Source organism: Malassezia pachydermatis (genome assembly GCF_001278385.1).
Source record: "Malassezia pachydermatis strain CBS 1879 chromosome Unknown scaffold1, whole genome shotgun sequence".
Lineage (NCBI taxonomy): Eukaryota > Fungi > Basidiomycota > Malasseziomycetes > Malasseziales > Malasseziaceae > Malassezia > Malassezia pachydermatis.
Genome location: NW_017253138.1, coordinates 548,442 through 568,512, shown reverse-complemented (window position 1 = coordinate 568,512; position 20,071 = coordinate 548,442). Strand labels below are relative to the sequence as shown.

General features: G+C 57.2%; 10 protein-coding genes across 10 annotated transcripts; 7 read left to right on the top strand and 3 right to left on the bottom strand.

The window, feature by feature from the left end:
• Positions 1-1,076: 1,076 nt before the first annotated feature.
• Positions 1,077-2,450, top strand: Malapachy_3228 (hypothetical protein; the record flags this gene model as incomplete). Its single annotated transcript, XM_018137705.1, has 1 exon — positions 1,077-2,450. One exon carries the CDS (start codon positions 1,077-1,079, stop codon positions 2,448-2,450), a length of 1,374 nt encoding a protein of 457 aa, XP_017993779.1.
• Positions 2,451-2,844: 394 nt separating this feature from the next.
• Positions 2,845-5,013, top strand: Malapachy_3208 (hcp-like protein; the record flags this gene model as incomplete). Its single annotated transcript, XM_018137685.1, has 1 exon — positions 2,845-5,013. The coding sequence occupies one exon, from the start codon at positions 2,845-2,847 to the stop codon at positions 5,011-5,013; it is 2,169 nt and encodes a 722-aa protein (XP_017993678.1).
• A 140-nt stretch (positions 5,014-5,153) lies between these two features.
• Positions 5,154-5,782, bottom strand: Malapachy_3182 (eukaryotic translation initiation factor 5a; the record flags this gene model as incomplete). Its single annotated transcript, XM_018137659.1, has 3 exons — positions 5,154-5,507; positions 5,543-5,668; positions 5,780-5,782. 3 exons carry the CDS (start codon positions 5,780-5,782, stop codon positions 5,154-5,156), a joined length of 483 nt encoding a protein of 160 aa, XP_017993766.1.
• A 378-nt stretch (positions 5,783-6,160) lies between these two features.
• Positions 6,161-7,453, top strand: Malapachy_3229 (centromere binding factor 1; the record flags this gene model as incomplete). Its single annotated transcript, XM_018137706.1, has 1 exon — positions 6,161-7,453. One exon carries the CDS (start codon positions 6,161-6,163, stop codon positions 7,451-7,453), a length of 1,293 nt encoding a protein of 430 aa, XP_017993780.1.
• A 74-nt stretch (positions 7,454-7,527) lies between these two features.
• Malapachy_3215 (hypothetical protein) lies at positions 7,528-10,401 on the bottom strand (the record flags this gene model as incomplete). Its single annotated transcript, XM_018137692.1, has 1 exon — positions 7,528-10,401. The coding sequence occupies one exon, from the start codon at positions 10,399-10,401 to the stop codon at positions 7,528-7,530; it is 2,874 nt and encodes a 957-aa protein (XP_017993731.1).
• Positions 10,402-10,508: 107 nt separating this feature from the next.
• On the top strand, positions 10,509-11,357 carry Malapachy_3201 (siroheme synthase; the record flags this gene model as incomplete). The annotated part of the gene is made up of 1 exon (XM_018137678.1): positions 10,509-11,357. The coding sequence occupies one exon, from the start codon at positions 10,509-10,511 to the stop codon at positions 11,355-11,357; it is 849 nt and encodes a 282-aa protein (XP_017993684.1).
• A 118-nt stretch (positions 11,358-11,475) lies between these two features.
• Malapachy_3193 (hypothetical protein) lies at positions 11,476-13,350 on the bottom strand (the record flags this gene model as incomplete). Its single annotated transcript, XM_018137670.1, has 1 exon — positions 11,476-13,350. One exon carries the CDS (start codon positions 13,348-13,350, stop codon positions 11,476-11,478), a length of 1,875 nt encoding a protein of 624 aa, XP_017993718.1.
• A 1,041-nt stretch (positions 13,351-14,391) lies between these two features.
• On the top strand, positions 14,392-15,015 carry Malapachy_3232 (hypothetical protein; the record flags this gene model as incomplete). Its single annotated transcript, XM_018137709.1, has 1 exon — positions 14,392-15,015. One exon carries the CDS (start codon positions 14,392-14,394, stop codon positions 15,013-15,015), a length of 624 nt encoding a protein of 207 aa, XP_017993837.1.
• Positions 15,016-15,167: 152 nt separating this feature from the next.
• Positions 15,168-16,231, top strand: Malapachy_3211 (hypothetical protein; the record flags this gene model as incomplete). Its single annotated transcript, XM_018137688.1, has 8 exons — positions 15,168-15,296; positions 15,336-15,429; positions 15,459-15,504; positions 15,536-15,627; positions 15,657-15,900; positions 15,929-16,079; positions 16,118-16,141; positions 16,181-16,231. The coding sequence occupies 8 exons, from the start codon at positions 15,168-15,170 to the stop codon at positions 16,229-16,231; spliced, it is 831 nt and encodes a 276-aa protein (XP_017993727.1).
• Positions 16,232-17,056: 825 nt separating this feature from the next.
• Malapachy_3226 (putative tea atts type dna binding protein) lies at positions 17,057-19,858 on the top strand (the record flags this gene model as incomplete). The annotated part of the gene is made up of 1 exon (XM_018137703.1): positions 17,057-19,858. One exon carries the CDS (start codon positions 17,057-17,059, stop codon positions 19,856-19,858), a length of 2,802 nt encoding a protein of 933 aa, XP_017993773.1.
• Between the last annotated feature and the right edge of the window lie 213 nt (positions 19,859-20,071).

Below are 20,071 nucleotides of genomic sequence, written 5' to 3'. Positions count from 1 at the left end.
CATGAAGCGAATATTTCCGTGGCGTCTAGGGCTTTCTTGGTCCTAGGCTTTACCCTCGCTGCTCAATCACGTGGTTGGATCGGTGATGTGCGGTGCGCGCCAAGCCACCGGTGTTAATGCAAGAGGCTCACGCCACTTTGTGGAGTCGTGCGCGCAGGCATATAAATTACAACCATTTCCGGGTGGCAGCCCATCAGAGCTTTGACCTAACCTTTGTCTGTTCAACAAAGAAGAGCTAGAGCGAGGTACTCTTGGCTAGCTATAAGCTACCAGGCCAGATGCGTCAAAGCCTATTTCCTACTGACCAAGCAAGACTTGCGTTTCAAGAGGCCTGCGTGACACAACTCACCGCCGTCTTGCCTACGCTGGTCTCCGCGCATGGACAGGATGGTCAGGCTTCCTCACCACTCCATAATTTTGAAGATACCATACGCACGCATCTCTCCGGCTTCAATCCTAAGAAGGTGGCGTTGATACTTGCTCAGTTGAGCCACGTGCCGGCCGCCACAACCATAACGCTGGTCGATACCAACGATGCTTTCTTGCGCTTTTTTGGGTACCAGCGCGCAGATGTCGTGGGTCAGGCACCAGGTAATGTATACCATATGGCGCAGCAAGAAGCCAATATATTAAACGCCCCCGATGCTGAACAGTGTTGGCTGAGTGCATGCCATGGCACCCAGCAGGAAACGCTGCTCCCTCTGCTACGGAAAGATGGGTCGCAGTGCCTTGTCGTTTGTTACTTACTCCCCCTTCCTCTTCCTGGAGGGACTACGTCGCAACCACAGTGGATTCTGGCTATACACGTGCCCGTCCCTTTCTACGAACCCTCTTCACCAGCCGAACGCAACTTGGTTCGTGGCACCAAGGCTCGCGTACAGGATCATATTGACGATCCAGATTCGGTGGACTCAATGCTCCATTTTATTGACGACGAATGGACGATTCATTTTGTCGTGCTAGGGCAGTCGCTTTTATACGTGTCCAATTCAGTTCAATTCCTGCTCGGATATACACCAGACCAACTGATTGGCGCCCCTGCCAGTTTGATTTGCGACGAAAACGACCTAGTTGCAATGCTGCACGATCTAAAAGAAATTAAAAACCAGCGGTCCCCGCGCGACTTTGGCAAGGCCGGGGTTGGCACGCGCATGCGATCGCCGCCTGCGAAACAACTAAAACCCGTACGGCTAAATGACCAGGTTACCTACCAGCCGATTCTGGCGCAGACGCAAGGCCTCTTGCGCATGCGTTCCAAGTTTGGAGCGATGGTGTGGATGGAAATTGCAGCTTCCTCTGTGATGCAGCAGGCCTCGTATGGGCGAAAGCAGCGGATGGTCATCGCCATTTCGGGCCGTCCACGACGCATGGCCGGGAAAAATGTGCAGACCCACCAAAGCGATGGCCTTCCCCTAGCGCGACCTACAGGCCCTCCTGTCCCTTCTGAGTCGAGACCCATGTGGCTGGCTTTGTCCATGACAGGTGTTGTCATTTCATGGCTCGAGACAGAGACGCTAGAGAGTATCCACACGACTATTGTCCAAACATGTATCCGCCAAGGCTATGTTTTACCGGTTTTGTTGGATGCCCAAGCCATGCAAGCAGCGCAGCAGTGGCTTCAGTCTTCGTCATCAAAGCCTATGAGTCTGCTCTCGCGCATTTGTACAACACAAATGGTGCTGACATGGATTCCTGCTGCATGGGGTCAGGCCGCCGATATTCTCAGACCCCTTGGCGCGCATGTATTGGTGCGCATTGATATGCCTTCGGGGGCGGACAAAGACTTGGTACAAAACAAACCGATGGACCCGCCGCCTGCCTTCCTGGATATACCAAGGGACCTGCACCCTGTGCGTCGACCCTTGGGTCCAGATGAGACGCTTTCGTCCACGTTAGCACCCCCTACGATACCATTGCATATGAAAACATGGCAGCATAATGACGTTACTATGCCTCCTTATTCATATACCCCCAACACGACCATGATGCCGCAACTCGCATGGAATACTGGAATGCCCATACCCTTACACACACCTGTGATACCCCTGGGCAAAGAGAAAGAATGCTCGGCCTCGATGATGAAACCCGCTACAGTAATGGAATTAAATGGCTCATCGAGTATTTCGCCGTCATTTGTGCTCCAAGCACCGACGACAGTACCTTCGCATTCTGTGCCAGAGCTGTACAGTATGTACGACCCTGTGTTGGGAGCCACACCTAGCCCCATGTCTCTTCCCTCGTCTACCACTGTGTCTGAACCTTCTCTGTTGGGCGATTCCATGGAGCCTGGCAATTGTGCGTCTTCGGCGCCACCGGTGTCAGACTTTTCTATGGACCAAACGCTGACCACTGAGAGCATAGACATGTTCCAACTCCCTCTGTGGTCGTTTGGGTCGGACAATCCTACGCATCCCCGAGACGAATGTATGACTATGGGAACCCATCAATGATGTCACATCGCTATGTGACTTGCTTATGAGAATGGTGTGGTTGTCCTTTTTTTGTTGTTCTTTTTCCTTTTTTTTATGGATTTGTTTTTATTTCTGTCCTTGGTGTATAGCAAATGTAGATGATCGGGAAATCAGATTTGGGCCGATTTCGTGAACTGCCAAGTTTTCGACACAAAGTGTTGTGGGCCGTGGAGGTTGTTTACATTTCCCTGATTGGACCTACGAGCATCAGCTACAGGCGCCCACTTGGGTGTTGAACAGGTGTCTTATTCGTTTCACCGCGAACTCACATCTCTCTTGCTTGCCATCGTCACTGTCTATGCCGACCTTACCAAACCTCCCCTCTGGATTTGGCAAGGACTCTGCATATCCACCGATGCCTTCGGTGTCACCTATGCAGTCGCCCACACGGCGACGACGGTCTGCACAGCCGTCTCCTGCTGCCAAGCCGACGGCCAGTGCGCCTCGCTTGGCGTTCATGACGGGCGAGCACAGTGATGCTGGTCTGACCCCGCCGCCTGCAATCGTGTATGGCATGCCTCGATCATCCTCTCATGATGACATTGCCCGTGTCACTACCGCTCACTATGAGCCGGTCAGTCAGGACGGCGCAGGCAGTCTCGAAGCGCCGATTCACCTCCGTGAAACTCAACAGCCCTCCTCTGCTATGCTTCATCCAACCCACACCCCATCACATTCCCAAGGTGGTAGTCCTGTCTATGAAGCACCTCGTCTGCGTCGCCCAGCAAGCCACCAACTGTTGCCGCCGTCGCAATCCCAGTCGAGGTCTACCAACCCTGGCGGATCGTCATCGACCGTCAGCTCCCAGCCTGCTGGCCGCATGAGTGCTCGCACATCCACATCATCGTCTATGATGTCGACAGGCTCTATGGATGCCTCATCCAGCTCATTGCCTGCTTCGTCACGGCCAACCTCAGCGTCGGGTGCCTCGGTCCTCTCGACTGGGCCTCGTCCAGCCTCTGCTGCCGCGGCCGCACCTCGACAAGGCGAGAGGCCACCACAGATGCGCACTGCTCCTTCACGTCCTTCGTCGTCGGGCAGTGGTGGCTCCTCACAGGCTCCCAGTGTCTCAACCTTGCCGTCCATCCGTGTGACATTGCCCGATGTTGAATCGCTTCAGAAGCAACGCGAACATGCAGTGACCCACGGCACAGATCTTGATCGTTTGCGCTGGTCTGTACAAGTTCTCAAGCTGGTGGAGCGTATGCAAACGAGCCAGGCACCGATCGAAGATCCTGTGCCTGGATGGATCGAAGAAGCGATCACACAAATTGTGCAAAGCGCGTCGCATCTCCAGCCAGAACCAGAAGCATTGTATGCCCGTGGTGACTTGCTAGCCAGTGGCGCCTTCCCCCAGTATGTGGCCAAGGATTTGCGATCGGCTTTCAGCGACTTTGAGCGATCTGCGAGGATGGGCTGGGCGCCCAGTTGGTTCCGTATTGGACGTGACTACGAGACGTTAGGCGATTTCGCGCGCGCTCGTACAGCCTACACACGAGGCATCCAAGTGAATGACGTGGGATCGATGTACCGTATGAGTATGGCGAAACTGCTGGGCCAGCTGGAAGTTTCTCAGGATACTATGGAAGGCGTAGCGCTCCTTCAAGCGTCTGCGGATGCTGCTACTGTCGATACACCGCACCCGGCGTACATTTACGCCCTGCTCCTTGCCGGAGAACTGTCCAGTGTACCTGTTCCGCTTGAGGCTTTCATCACGCCGGATATGCCATCGCCTACGCGTGCATCGCTAGCGCCCTTGGCCAAGCGTTATTTGGAGCGCGCTGCGTACCTCAACTTGGCGGCAGCGCAGTCCAAATGTGGCTGGTGCTACGAACATGCCCAGCTTTCGTTCCCCTTTGACCCGCTCATGAGTGTGCAGTACTACAGTGCGGCCAGTCAGGGTGGCGATCCCGAGTCAGACATGGCGCTGAGCAAATGGTTCCTGTGCGGTGCGGAGGGCTGCTTCGAGAAAAACGAGTCGCTGGCATGGACCTTCGCGGAGCGGGCCGCAAAGCACCATGTCCCTACCGCCGAATTTGCGATGGGCTACTACTTGGAAGTGGGTATTGGTGTCCCTATCAATTTGGAGCAGGCGCGTGTCTGGTATACCCAAGCGGCGGAGCATGGCAATGAAGATGCGAAAGAACGTTTGCAGGCGCTGAGCGCTTCTGCGTCTGGCCCACTTTCGCGAGCCGATCACCAGGAGCACTTGGATGAGCGTGTATATGCTGTGCATCAACGTGCACGTACGGCTTCTGGCGGCACCAACCCTGTGCCCAGTCCGACCATGGCAGCGTCTGGGGGTGATCTAGCGCGTCGACGAACGTTGCGGATGGCGGAAGACAGCGCACAGCGTCGGCAAGCGCCCACTACATCGTCACCGAAGCCAACACGTCCTAGCCAAGGACCAGCCCTGCCTGCCACGGCTGTCTCGTACCTGCACAACAACAAACCCGGCACGACATCTACGAAAAAAGGACCACAGACTTTCAGCGAAATGGGTTATACACCCAAGCCAGACAAGGAGTGCACCATATGTTGATAGAAAGATAATGTGCACAGGCTCTATGGACATCGCTCCCTATGCGCTAGTGCAAATGCGCTAGTGCAAGTGCATGTTGTAGAACGCTTGCTATCCATACGCGTCTACGAGAGCATGTTTTCACGTCATAAGCATGACTTTTACTTGCCCTGAGGAGCCTCCTTGAACGAGAGAGCGTGCTCCTCGTTCATGGCAGCCACGACGGTGATCATCAGGTCCTTGCCGTCCTCGAACTGGGCAGTGATCTGCTCACCGAGCTCACCCTCCGGGAGCTTCACATCGTCCTTCGACGAGCCATCGTTCGACATCAGGTTGAGGTAACCGTCGTCGATGTTGATCAGCTGGTACTCGCGACGAGTGACGTTCGGCACGTCCATGTTGTGGGTCGACGGCGAAATGTCTTCGTACTTGCGGTTGGTGAAGATGTCGGTAGCGACCAGGTGGACCTTGGCGTGACCGTGCTTACCGGTCTTCGAGGTCGACATGTCGATAATCTAGAAGCGTCAGTGTGCTTCACATAGATACATACCTTGCAGGGACGACCCTTGATCACGACGTGACCGTTCTTGCGCAGAGCCGAGCACTGCTGGGGGTAGGTCAGCGAGGCACCGGCGTGGGCGGTCTCGAAGTTCACGTTCTCAGCCTCGTTGTCAGACTGTAAGTGTCAGTATGCGCTCTTTCTCATCCCTGGCCAGTCTGCATGCTCCTTGTGCTGGACAGGGCTCACACGCCTGACCAAGCCACCGCCACGGGCCCCGTTACGTACCATGTCGTTGGTAGTGGGCACGAAAACACTAGAGGGAATCCACGAAGAAAACTGCGGCGAGGCTTTCTCCAAATCAATTGGAAAAATGCCCCTCCTTATTCACACGTTGACGTGAAAATGCCTCGCCCGATCGGGTACGAGACCCTCACCGGTGCTGCGGCAAGTCTCTCGGCCGGACGTGTTTTCGCTTTCCCAAATTTTTCTTCAGCGATGCCGAGCCTTCGCCCGGGGAGGGACGGGGCCTGCAAAACCAGCCACCCCGTCCGAAACGTGACTTCCTCCTCCTTGCCGCGTCCCGTGACTTGCTCGCTGCGAACGCGCAACGCGTCTGAATCCCAACACCGCGTATTGCTCCACGGCTAGGCTATTTCCACCTTGAGTATGACGCCCCCTACCGGAGCCGCACCTACGGCGCCTAGTGACGCGCCACAAGCGTACGTCGACCAGTCGTCGGCGTACCCTAACTCGGGCACCGCGCCGGAAGGTACAGACGCCACTGGTACGCGTACCTCCGATGGCAGCCAGAACCCCTCGCAATCGGTGATTGAGAAGGATGTAGGCACTATTCTGGCTGGTCTCAACCAGGAACAACTGGAGAGCATTGTGGCTGCAGCTCGTGCTACCGACGGTGGCGATCAACATGGCTATGGCTCGAACCAGTACGATTCCGCGAACGCTTTGGCGCATCTGCCACCTGGCCTGGGCCAAGCCGCGTCGACGCTGACGTCGTTTGCCTCCTCGTTCAAGCGGACGAATGCGGGTGGCATGGCCTCCGAAGATGACATGACGAGCGGTGCCGGCGGCCTCTCGGAGGCTTCCTCGCATCTGGGCGACGCACCTCCACCGCCCGGTATGGAGCATGATATGCAGCACCAACGTCATGTGCATGGCCAAGCGCACAAGGGCGGACCGTCCGCAGCGCATGACCCCGCTGCTACGGCTGCCGCGTTGGCAGCCATGGGCACGTTGGCAGGCCGTCAGCTCCCGCCGCACTCGCAGGCGCATGCGTTGGGTGAGCGCGACGCTACGTTGGGCGCCGACGCTGGCATGGATGCCAAATTTGTCAGTGACCATGCTCTGGGCAATGCACGATACAAGCGCAAGGGCCCTGAGCTGGATCGCCAACGCAAGGACAACCACAAGGAAGTGGAACGTCGTCGTCGCTCGGCCATCAATGACGGTATTGTGCAGCTCTCGCAGATTGTGCCTGGCTGCGACGTGAAAAACACCAACAAGGGCTCGATCATTATTGCGGCCGTGCGCTACATTCAGGACCTGAAGAACAATGAGGCGAGCAACATTGAGAAGTGGACGCTGGAGAAGCTGCTAATGGACCAAGCGATGAACGATTTGAGCATGTCACTCGATGAAAGCCGTCGTGAGGTGGAGCGTCTGCGTGCGCAGCTCGGCATGGCCGAGGCGAATTCTGCGTCGAACGGTGCTGACAAGGCGGGTACGCAAGACAACGCCGGTGCGCATGCCTACCAGGACCAGCGATTCGCTACGCAACAGACCTACCAGGGCGGCGCGGCCGATGGCACGCACGCCGAGCAGGACCTGGGTGTGTCGTTGGAGCACGCTCATAGCGGCAATGCCGGCTTGGAGCATGCGACCAACATGCTGGGCTCGCACGGCCTCGATGCGGAGGCGAACAAGCGTGCGCGCCTTGTGTAGTAGTCACGTTGTTGATGGTTCTTTCTACATAGTGTACTCATAGCGATTGTTTTCTTGTCATACCCATCTATGCCCTATGTACGTTGTTGTAGGAGCACTCGGTACGCCGCCTCTTGCATGTCGGCAATGCGCAACAGCACGCCGGCCGCGCGCGTCGCCGCATCCGCTTGCAGCGAGGGGGCATCTCCGGGCTGAAGATGGGACGCCTCCCATACGGCCTGTGCTACGCCCTGCAGACGCGTGAGCAGACGTGCATGCGTCTGAGCAAAGTGCGCGCCATGATCACGGCTGTCCTCTTCGACAATATCCAGTACGGTCAAGACCAGGGCCATGGCCGCTTGGGGCACTTGCAGGTCCACCTCGTCCAGTTCCGTCGCACATCGTTCGGCCATCTGCAACACATCTGGCGCGATGCGCGTCGCGAAAAACGCCGTGTGTCGGCCTGCATAGCACAGTATACACAGCGTATGCAGCACGGCCGCGATAAGCGTGGGCGTATACACCGCCTCTGAGCCTGCATACGTACGCGACGTCGACTGCCGCGCTTGCTGGCATCGGTAGACCAGCGGCCCAATAAAGTGCGGGCCTGCCACCTGGGTCCAAGAGACTGTCGGTCGGACACTCCACGTAGGCAGCGCTGTGCCATGGGTCGTCCCAGCGGATGTTCGCATAGCGGCCTGCCAACGACGTACATCCGCCTCACGCTGCGGCGACGCTTGTACGATCCGTGTCTCGCCGGCTTGGTGGACGCGCTCTAAGGCATGATCGACCAGTTCTGAAGCCCGATCGGCGGGCGACGACGACGGCGTGGGCATCCCGGCCAGCTCCTGCGCCGCGAGGCCCACTGCACGTAGCATCGCCAAGCGTTGCTGCAAGGCATAGTGGGGCGTAAAGCACTGCTCGTACAGCGCATCGACGACCGGAGCTGGAGCTGCTATGCACAGCGCTGCTAGGGCTGCCGTGCGACGCTCGTCCATACGAGGCAGCCCAAAATTGTCCTGCATCGATGCCAAGGCTATCGTCAAGTCGACGGCCTGCTCTGCAATCTCCGCTCCCCACCCCGTTTTGCGACGGATCAGCGCTTCGGCATGCTTGAGGCCCAGCTTGTTGGCATGCACATCGCGCTCACGAAGAAGTGGGGCCAGTTCATAAATATAGACAGGTGCGCGCTTTTTCGTACGTAGCGCCTCGTCCAGCATGGTCGATGTATCACGCTCGTCGTGGGTATCTGTGGGTATCGTAGCGCCGTCCTCGTCACTGTCGTTGGGCACGTCTTCTTCCTCCTCTTCCTCGCTCTCCTCCTTTTCGTCATGATTCCGTGGCGAGGTGTCTTCCACAACCTCAATCAAGGGCTTTTGGCGCGGTGGGACGCGGCGCGGCAAGCGCGTCGTCGTAGGCGCGGCGCGTGGAGGACGCGGCGTCGGCGCTGTCGCCCATGGTGCGCAGGTCGGCAGGGCGACCGCCTGGGGCATGGGGACCAACGGCGTCTCGTCCATGTACCAAGCACGCAACACGCGGCACGCTTCGCGGCCCTCGCCACGTCCATCCCACACGGACGCAGGGAAACGGAGCGGTGTATGAGCCGCTGTCTCTGCACTAAGCAGCTCGGCGACCAGCATGCCCCACCGCCGCACGGCTGGGTCGGCATGGCTCAAGTAGGCTGATACGCCCTGCAAGAACCTCGGCGAGGTACTGTACGTACGCAAATGCGCCGCACGTTCAGTGGGGCGCCATGTGTGCATGGCTGCGACGACCAATGTCGTGAGTGTCATGACATGCTTCAAGCTGGCGCGCTCTATACGTCGTGGATCGCTCCATACGTGCAGTAGGGAGGTCAGACTTTCGTCGGGCTCAGCCTGCATAGCCCACGTACTTACGACCACACACAGAAGAGGAGCATAGGACGTGTACATGTCGTCCAGCGAGAGCGCCACGGCCCATCGTGGCGCGTCCGCCTCGCTACCAGCCGTGGTCAGCACATGCAATGCCATGGCGGCCCACGCACGGGCGTCCGAGGAGAAGAATGCACGTCCTTCGGAGCCCGGTGTGGTTTCCGTTCGTGGATCGACTAGGTGGGCGAATGGCTGCGTACCGACGTTGGCTTGCAAGGCTTGCACGAGCGTATGTAGGTACGGCCCACGTACGTCCTCGTCCAGGCACTGGTACAGCGCTGCCCATGCCTGGGCCTGGTCTGCCTTGGCCTGCGCCAACGTGGGCCACAGCCGATCCCACCACGTAGGCGGCCGAGCCGTGGAGAGGATCGCACCTGTCTGCAACGCTCGCGTGACAAGGCGTGCGCATCGGGGGGCCGTGGTCTGTGTGAGTACGTCGGCCAACGCGGTAGCGAGACGTGCGTGCCATGTCGCATACTGATCCAGGAGCGATGCATAGGTAGAGGATGACGTGGCCAGCGGTCCATACACATTGGCGACGCGCGTCGGCAGCGCTATGCATTCGGCCACCATATCTGTCCACTGGGCGTCCTGTTGTGCTGCTTTGGTCGTGCGATCATAGACCGCCAATAAGGCTGGGAGCAAGCGACTCGGATCGAGACGCGTCAGCGCCACGGTGAGGGCATCACGTGTGGCTGGATGCAGCGCCGCGGCGGTGGGGCCCGTGAGCAGGGCCGAGCAGGTCGATAGGGATTGAGCCCACACGGAGGCAGTCAAGGGGTGTGTCGATGAAGGCACGAGCCATGCTTCACATAGGCGCTCGTACAGGCCCTTGTCGGCCAATGTAGGCGCCCACGTCACGAGCGTGGATGTCAAGAGGGCATGCTGACAAGCGCCCCACCATACATCGACAAAGCGGGGCGTGAGTGTCTCGTCCGTGCACGTCGCACCGTCCTCCGGCGCAGAATCAATGAGGACGAGCGGTGCACAAAGCGCGTGCACGACGTCCTCCCACGTACGGGCCGATGCCAATCGGGACGGCCACGTCGTGGTCATGGAAGGCAGCAGCCCCGTCAACGTCACCTCCACCACGTTGACGACGCGTGCGTCGTGGAGGGGAACGAGCCTCCACCACTACGGCTGGTTCTTTCTTGTCAGTCAGTATGGGCCACGTCACGGGCACGGCGTTGGCAGAGCGCACGCCCGCCGGTGGCTTGCTGATTGCCTGGCAGCTCAAAGACCGACCCGTTCTCCTCATTGGTGGCGGAGAAGTCGCTGTGAGTCGGGTGGTGCATCTGTACCATGCGTATGCACGCATCACATTGCTGGCGCCTCGTGCGCACCTGCATCCCACGCTGGCCGCCTGGATCGAGGCGGGTGTCATTGCGACATACATCCCGGACTGGTATACAAACCCGTCACAACTGGAACGCAAGGATGGAAACGACGACTACGCGATGATTTTTACGGCAATCGATGATATGGAGCGCAGTCAGGAAGTGTGTGATTGGTGTCGTGCCCGCAAGATCCCTGTGAACGTGGCCGATGTGCCGGCCTCCTGTGACTTTTACTTTGGCTCGATGATTCGGCGTGGGCCATTGCAAGTGATGGTCTCGACGGGTGGCCAAGGCCCACGCCTAGCGCGTCTCCTTCGGCAGCGCATCGAGTCTGCCTTGCCGCCGGCGGTAGGCGCGGCGATCACCAATGTCGGCCTCCTACGATCCAAGCTACGGGAGGCCGAGCCTGCGCAGGCCCTCAGTGGCGAGCGTATGGCATGGATGTCGAAAGTGTGCGATACGCTCACATTGGACGAGCTCGCGGCGCTCTCTCCCTCGACCGCGCAGCACTGGATTCATCATGACTGGCCGCAGCGCCGCGTGCCACGCCGCTCACGCCGCTCATGGCAAACATATATGCCCTGTCGTCAATCGGTGGGCTCCTTTGTCTTGGGAAGCGTGACGACCATGATACTCTACACAGCCTGGGCGTACCGCCGATCGTCGTCGTCGTAGCAGAATAGGTAGTACGTGCAATCTACAAAGAAGCGATATTATCCATACATATCACCGAAGGGTGGCGGCCTCTGCGCGGATGGTAGCATGCCATACCACCGCTTGGCCGTGGCTTCTTTTAGAACGGGCCTTCCTTGACGTACGGCAGGTAGCCGCCTACCTGCACAGGCGGCGCAGCCCGCTCCGCGCTGGGCATAGCGGCGGTCGACGTCGCAGCCAAGTAGGCCGGTGGCTGGGCCTGCTCCGTCTCCGGATAGGCCGTCTGTGCGAGGTACGAGGGGGGCTGCTGCGGCGGCTGCGGCGGCTGCGGCTGCTGCGGCTGTTGCGGCTGCGCTGTCTCCGCCAGCATTGGCGGCTGCTTAGGCACCGATGGTGCCACGGGCGCTACTGGCATGGAGGGGGCCATCGGCATGGACGGCGCGGACGACGACGACGCTACCATCTCTGGTTGCGCAGCCGCTGACGTGGAGGGGTGTGTGTAGGCCGGCTTGGGCATGGGCTCCGAAGGCATGTTCATGCCCGGGCCAATGGGACGCAGCGCCGAGGGCGACATGCTACGTCCTCCTTCGTCCATCGTAAACATACCGGGCGTGTGGTTGTTGTGTGTTGAGTAGTTGTCCATCACCGGGAAGCCACCAGAGCGAGCTGCAGCCGCTTGCAGTGCCTTGGTGCCGCCCACTTCCTCAAAGTACGCACGGTTCTGTAGCCGCTCATCGTTCGGCGTCTCCATCACTTGCGGCATCGGAGCCGACGTCACACTGGGTGGCATGGGCGGATACGCCGGCACCACATCGCTCATGTGGTGCAGACTCACGTCAGGCGCATACATACCGGGCGGCGGCGCTGGCGCTTCTGCCAGCTGCCGTTGCGGCATCTCGTCGTACATATCCGACGGGCCCAACGAAGCGGTCTCAGGCTGCACCGCATGCATGCCAGCGGCGCCTGAGCCCCTCGGCTCCGAGGTGTACCGTCGCGAAGGCTCCTCGCCTTCGTACTGGTCGTCCACACCTTCATGCACCGTAGGCAGACCCACCGGCGCACCATACCGCGCATCGTCCTGCATCGTATCGAGGCCCTGATCCGCCGAGGCGACCCACCCCTGGCTGCCATGCATGTGGTCGTCCATATCATGCGAGCCCATGGTGCCCATACCTGCAGCGCCAGCGCCCCACGCTGCGTCCGTTCGTGGCATCTGACTCACCGACGGCGACGTAGGCGACGCCACCGTTTGGTCCACGTTCATTTGCGACTCACGCGGCTCAAAGTGGATCGACTCCAGCTGACGTACCGCCTCTTGGAGCAGGCGGTTGGTACGCGCCTCGCTACGGTATGGCGCGCGCGCCATACCAGGCGCAGTAGGGGCCAGAGGAATCTCTTCCACAAGCAGCCGACACGACTCTGCAATCACAATGGCCTTCTCAGCCAGCTCCATAAGGCCTCCGCTCTTCAGACTGAGCGCCTCAGCGATCGTACCGCGCTTGTAGTCACCCAGCGCAGCATCCTCGTGCGCCAGCTCATTGTTCAACACGTCCATATCGCTGCGCAGCTCTCTCAAGCTGCTAGTGACCTTGGCGAGATCCTTGTTCTCAGGACCCATCTTGGCCAACTTGCGCTCCATGTTCTCGATCTTCGATGTGAGCGTACGGCGACGGGCTTTCAGCTCACTGAACTTTTCTTCACGCTCACGGATCGACTTAAGGTGCAGACGCATGGTTGAGACATAGTAGTTGTAGCGTGTCTGCGCACGCGCAAGGTGCTCGTATAGCAAAGCCACCTTCGGGAGCACATCCTCCAGATCATCGCCCTCGCCATTGCTCCACACACGCAGGCAGTCCGCCGCGTTCTGGATTTCATTCGCTGCCTTCGTATTCGCATTCACGTACGACTTCTCCGTGTGAATCAGCTCTTGCAGCTTCTTCAGATCGCTATTTCCCAGCGCTGGGATTTTCGAATTATGCGCGACGGCCGATTGCGCCTTCTTAAAGAGCGACATGGCAGGTACGTCCACGCTAGAATGGTCGGTGAGCGTAAAAGAACGCCAGGCTCTCTGGTACACGGCACTGCAACTGAAAGCGGAATTTTTAGTATGGGCTTAGACAGCGCGTGCGTGCATGAGTGCATGCAGGGGCTCGACTTGACTGGCATGCATCGAGCTGACATCATACCACGTGATTGGCTACAAGCGACACGTCCGAGACGAACCTAGCATCGTTGTCCTCGTTTGTGCATCGCGCTGTTGATCTCACGCTGGTATGGTCGCGCGCAGTACGCACAAGCGTAAGCGCAGCGCTATGCGCGCAGACCGGCAAAGAGAGATGCCAGGAGCGCGCGGTCGTGTCACATCATGTATATACCCATGGGAGACAGCATCCCTTTCCCACATTCACAACGCAATCGAGGCACACCCTTTTAATCATCAGGTATGCTCCCCTGACACTGACCAAAGCTCGACCTGATTCTTCCTGATACCTCACGCGGTATTGCAGACGAACTACGGACGACAATGGAGTCCGCGGGACCTGGGCCTTGCATGGCTCAGGTGCCTCTTGCATTGTTCTTGGAGCCTACGTGGATGCAAATGTATATTCATACAGGCTCTCTGTATGCACTTAGCATGACACACCTAGACGCAGGCGATACCGTTTGCTTGGATGGCCAAGGTATGCTTATCCTATCGCTCTGCAAAGATACCTACCAAACATTGGGGCTCGTGGGCCGGCCTTGTCGGTTTAGTCATGGCGCCTCTGGTCGTATGGGCGACCGACGCAGCGGGGCTGTATCACGTTATGTGGTGGAGCTTCCTCTACGAGACCCGTCCTTCGTACCAGGCAAACGAGGGTACGAGCGTGCTAAAGCGTGCTTACAAGCGTGGGATGAACGACGCGCTTCTTCTTCGGGTAGCACTTCTACATGGCCCATGCTTATGGTTTGGACACCACCATCTACGTTGACTGCTTCGGACAAGCCACGGATTTGGGCGCCCATAGAACATGCTGCTTTGCTTCGCTCCTCTGCAGCGCTACGTTTTCTTCCCATGGATATCGCCATCCAAACGATCGATGATGTGGTTGTTCCTACCGGTACAATCGACCTTCATGAGGACGAGAACGAAGCATTTGAAAAGGTATGGGACCATGTCGAATGGGCGGGTATCATGGCATGGCATTCTCCTCGCATCCGGACCTTTGATCGCTGTGATCCTTATGTGGCTTTGTACCGTGTACCCACACCCCATACCCCTAGCTGCTGCACACGTTTCCGTCTACGAGGGTTCTTGCCTACTCTATTGCTGCAGCAACTAGTAGCCATGGTATGGCAAAACAGTGCTTCTTCCTTTTCCGCCTCTACCCCATGGGCAATTCTCTCATTGTCAGGCTTCCGTGATACCCCCATTGCATGGCGAACTAAATATCCTGGCCTTGGGCTTGCTTTGGGATCAGGCAGCTCTTTAATGCAACCAGCGCCTGACGATGGTTATACTGCTGGTCAACGCGCGAAAAAAGTGCGAAGGAAAGGCCATATTCGCCGTGGTGAGTCTGAGCATGGATTTATGCAGTCGGGTGAAAATGGATGGCATCTCTTGTTTTTCCCACCGTCTAGTGATGCTCAAGGTGCCATAGCTTTCCTTGAGTCGATGGAAATAGATACCCGTATGTAACGAGAAAGGCGTTGGACGCGTTCGTGGGTGTTGCTCCACATAAGGGCACGTCAAGGCTGCGAAGTGGAGGGGGTCGTAGCGGTAGAGCCGCGCGGCTGCGCCGCCGCCGAGACCGCTGCGGTTGTCGTTTGTCATCCCTACCCCTTGCTATCATGTCACTCCTGATACGCTCTATGATTACTTCCTCATATGGTGCCCGCGCTGCCTGGGCAGTACCAAAGCGTGCATTTTCCGTGGCTAGTGTTCGTCGTGAAGAGTCCAAGCCAAGTAGTTTGTTGAAGGTATGTTGGCGTTGTGGTATATCTGACTATCATGTATAGACCATTCTTCATGGGTCCGGTGAAGAAGAGGGCGATGAGCATGGACATGAAGTGCACGAAAACCAAGTTTTGAACTATATCTATGAAATTCAACGTATGTGCCTTCTCAGCTAACGTATACAGGCGCCGATGTCAAGCCTGAGTACGCGGAGCAGTATCGCGAGTTGGTGTATGTATGAATATGGTCTTATCTGAATCAGGGCATCTGTGTATCCCCAATTGGAGGAATCATATGCACAATCGCATGCGATGGGTAACTATGAGGTCGTTGTTGGTGGTCTTGGCGGCTTTTGTGCGTATAAACCCAACTTACCCTTCTAGACCATATTTGGCGCCATGAAGGCTACAAGGGCTTTGATGCTGCCCTAAAGCAACAGAAGACATGCCCTATCTACACCAAGTTTCTATCAACCGCTCTTCCCATGCTCCAGCGCCGTCAAAATTATCTGTCTCAGGCCTTTTCTTTCAAGAAGCCCGAGCTGACTTCCGGCGATGATGGCTGTGTGTATGAGATGCGAACATATCATCTACACCCTGGCAACCTGTTGGAATGGGAGCGTTCATGGTATGTATACAGTTAATCTCACATCTAGGCTCAAGGGTCTCGAAGCACGTCGCGTGTATGCGGAGCCCAAAGGTGCCTGGTTCTCGCGTGTAGGGAAGCTGCATACCGTGTTCCACGTGTGGAAGTATGATTCTATGGAGGAGCGTGCGCGCATCCGTGAGGCTGCTTGGCAGGCCAAGGTACGTCTTTTCCTAGCTTTTTCTCACACATGCGACAGGCATGGAGCACGACTGTGAATGAGGTATGTGCACAGCTTCGCGGCAGAGTCACTGACTGACAGACCGCGCACTTTGTGCATAAGCAGACATCAGAAATTCTCCGTCCGTTCTAGCTGGGCCGTGTGGAGGAGGATGACGTGCGCAGGCCAATTTCTACGTGTGCTTCGCTGAAGCCAGAGGGGCGTTGGCGCTGATTAAGCACACGCACCCCCTTGCACCAGTAGAATAGCACATGGCTGATTATAGAGCAAAATAAGCCAATTGATTGTGTGATTTCCATTCACCGCAAGTTCAGACCAGGCCCTCCCCCCAGCTTCTGCGCCTTTACCGAGCACCTGGGCCCAGATTGGCCAGTCTGCCACGCTCTGGACGGGCAGGCTCCGCGTGGTTCCTTGACAGGCGCCCAAGCTTCCACAGTGGTTTCGCCAGGCTAATCCAAACTTGGACTAAGTGTGACAGACCGTAGAGCGGCGCACCCCCGTCTTCCTCGCCTTGGTCGACCTTGAGCACTACTTACTTCCCCTTCCCTCTACCTCTGATTGCAGTGTTGGTGGATATAGAGGCTTATGTTCTATTTCCCGCCAGCACAGCCTGTGACATCAACAGGGTCCGGTACCCGGGACAATATGTCGTCGGCTAATTTCGTGGCATCGTCCTCGATGTCTGCGCCTTCTCTCCCCATGCATGCACCTGCGATGGAAGGTGATCCTTCTTTCTCCTCCCCGTTCGGACCTGGCCCTCCATCGGAGACAGGGCCAAGTCCTCTTTCGCCTTCCGGCGTTCGTCGGATGCCGATGAATGCGCCGACAATGAGCTCACCTGTTCCAGGTTCTGTCCCCGGGCAAGGACTTTCATCCACCGATGGCAAGCGCAGGCGCATGTCGCCCAAACAATTTAGCCCACCCCAAGCGGATGGGCCAGGTTCTCCCTTTGGATATATGGTGGCTCCTTCACCCAACATGAATGGAACGATGTTCTACCCATCGAATATGATGTCGTTTGGGCTGCCTGAATCACCTTCGCCTTCGAATGGTATGGATATGTCCATGCACAACCATCCTATGACAAACAACTTGTCACCATTGGCACACCGCACGTTACGTACGGCGTCGGCTAATGGGCCGTCAGGCATGATGCCATCTCCCATTATCCCTGTGACACCCTACCAAGACAGTCCAGTGATGCGTCGTGCGAACAGCTATGGTGGCGCTACTTGCCCTTGGCCAAATCGTGATAATATGCCTGTGTTCAATGTACACCCATCCATGACACCACCGGCGTCTACCCCGCCGCAGATGATCCCGCCCATGTCGGCGCCTGTTATGATGCAGAGGCAGTACAGTTCGCCTCAACCACGCACGACACGCGAACGGAGTAGGCATTCATCCACGGATGTGTGGCCCGATGATGTGGAAGTCGCATTTTGGGAGGCGTTGCGTCTTATTCCGAAGCTGGGCCGACGAAAAGTGCTCGTTCACGGCAAGCCATGTGGCCGTAATGAGCTTATTGCAGAGTATATTGAGCGCAAGACAGGCAAGACGCGTTCGCGTAAGCAGGTGTCCAGTCATATTCAGGTGCTGAAGAATGTTAAGCGAGGTGATATGGAGTTCCAACAACTTATTGCTGAGCCAACGAGTGAAGAGGACTATTATACGCCCGCGGGTGGTATGATGTATGCACACGCCTTGTCGGAGTACAGTGTTGGCCTTCTGGGCTTCTCTCTCACCTCGTCGGATGCGCTCACCTCGCCCATGAGTATGTCGAGCGCCACCTTCTCGCCTACGGTCTCCAGTCCTCTACCTGTCTCTCATTCACCTATGCAGTCGCCAGCCACAGGTGCTATCTCCAAAGCGCTGGACAATCTGCATGTGAGTGGCTCGCCTACTGCTCATACGCCAACGCGCAAGCCATCGGTGAACAGCCGCATGTTACTTACCACCAAGTCTATCCCGCTTACGAGTGCTGATCCCGTACCTACATTAATCCCCACATCCTTCTCCATGTGGGCGTTTTCCTCCAAAACAGACGATCGTCATGTGTATACGTCTATTGATACGGTAGCCATGTCGCGTGTGCTACATCCAGGTGGTGAGCTGCCTCTCCTACCATCCAACGGTCCTATCTCCACCTCTTTCCGATTCCCTCAGCTCATGGAGATGCAGCGTTCTCTCAAGTGTCCCTTTGTTCATGTCCATGTACCGATGACGCTTCCTCGCGCTGATCCGGCCACACCATCGTACGATCGCATGGGTACGGCTCTTTCTGTGACTAGCACGAGTGATACATGCTTGACGATGGTTTTATCGATCTATTCGCATGGAAAATGTGTGCTCACGCTGGTTGAGAAGCTCGAACCGCCCCGTCGTATGGCGCCTGCACGTGGCAGTGTGTCGGGAGCCGACAGTGACAGCATGCCACGCTCGCCTATCCCGAACGACTCACGCTTTGCTTGGGTGTACCAAGTTCCCTTTGCGACAGATTTCTGGGCGGACTTTCTAAGCCGCAATCATCCTGTGCATCTGTACAATGGCAACAACGTGGAGCCTATGCCGTCATTCAGCAAACAGCCCAGTGAGCGGGCGTCGCTGAGCATGGCTGTCTCGGGCTTGGCCTTTGTGCAAGAGTTTGTCATTCCACGGCAAGATGCTCCTTCCGGGCTGCGGTCTCTGTCCCCAATGTCGCCACAACATCCTCTTGCTTCCAGTCAAGGGTCGCGGCTAGGCGACGTTGTCGGCGTCATTGCATGGGAGTTTGAGTGCATCGAAACAGCTGCCCGTGAGCCTGGCACGCCACGTGTCTCGATCTTGGGCCCTAGCATACCTGGTCCAAGTCACCCTACGACGCCTCACCGTCCATCTGTGCCTAAGCCGACGCCTGAGACACCAGTAAGCCCCACGGCACAGGGGTCTGGCAAGGCACGATCTGACGATAAAAATGGATTGCTGGGTCTACAAATTCAGCCTGCGCCGCAGGCCTCGCAAACGAATGGACCATCCCATGACACCAAAACATCGACAAATCCTTTGCCTCGTCCATCAACACCACTGGCCCCGCCTACCTTGATTCATACGCAAGCTTCTCCACTTCGTCAACCGGAACCTGCTATGGCGAAGAGTGCGACAGCCAGCGAGACGAGAGCACCAGCGCCTGCATCGCTGGATTCCCATGAACGATCCAACAAGTCTGTGGACATGACCCGCAGCTACTCTTCCCCTTCTCATGCCAGCACGTCGTCCTCCCTAAACCCTACATACCCTAGTACCGCTCAGTCCACGCTGGGCACCAATATGGGTTTATCGGATGTCTTTGGCCAAAAGCAGTCGGCCCCTGGCATGGCGTCCACACTCTCCCCAGCGATGAGTCCGATGACCTTGCTAGATTCGACAGCATTGAGTACGTCGGCGTCCTCGTCGGCTTCTTTACTTGAGCCCCGTGGTTTAGGTATTGTGTCGGACCCAGCACCTCCCATCCCCATGCGATCCAACTCTATGAGTATGTTGCCTGAGCAAGATCCCGACCTGTCGCATTCGAATGCCATGGCACTAACTTCGTCAACGTCGATTCCCGATTCACTGCCTTCGCACTTGGATCCTACAGACGTGTCTGGACGACTGGGCCTTTCTACGCATGTGACTTGGAACGGACAGAATGACCTGATGGACGAATTCCTGGATACCTCTTTGATGGAGCCGTGGATGGATATGCCATCTTCGTCGATGCCACCACCATCAACCTCCTAATAATGTCATTCTTTGTGCACCTACCAGGCGCGATGAAACGTATTGCTATGTCTCCATCGGATGGACGTGACCTATTTTTTCTCACAATTCTTAATCGTACCCTGTGTTTATTGTGATGATTATGCCCCCCCTCTAATCCAGCTTTTCAATTTCATGCCGGATCCATGTTTTTCATCATGTATACTTTCTTGTGGAAATTTATCTATGTTCCTT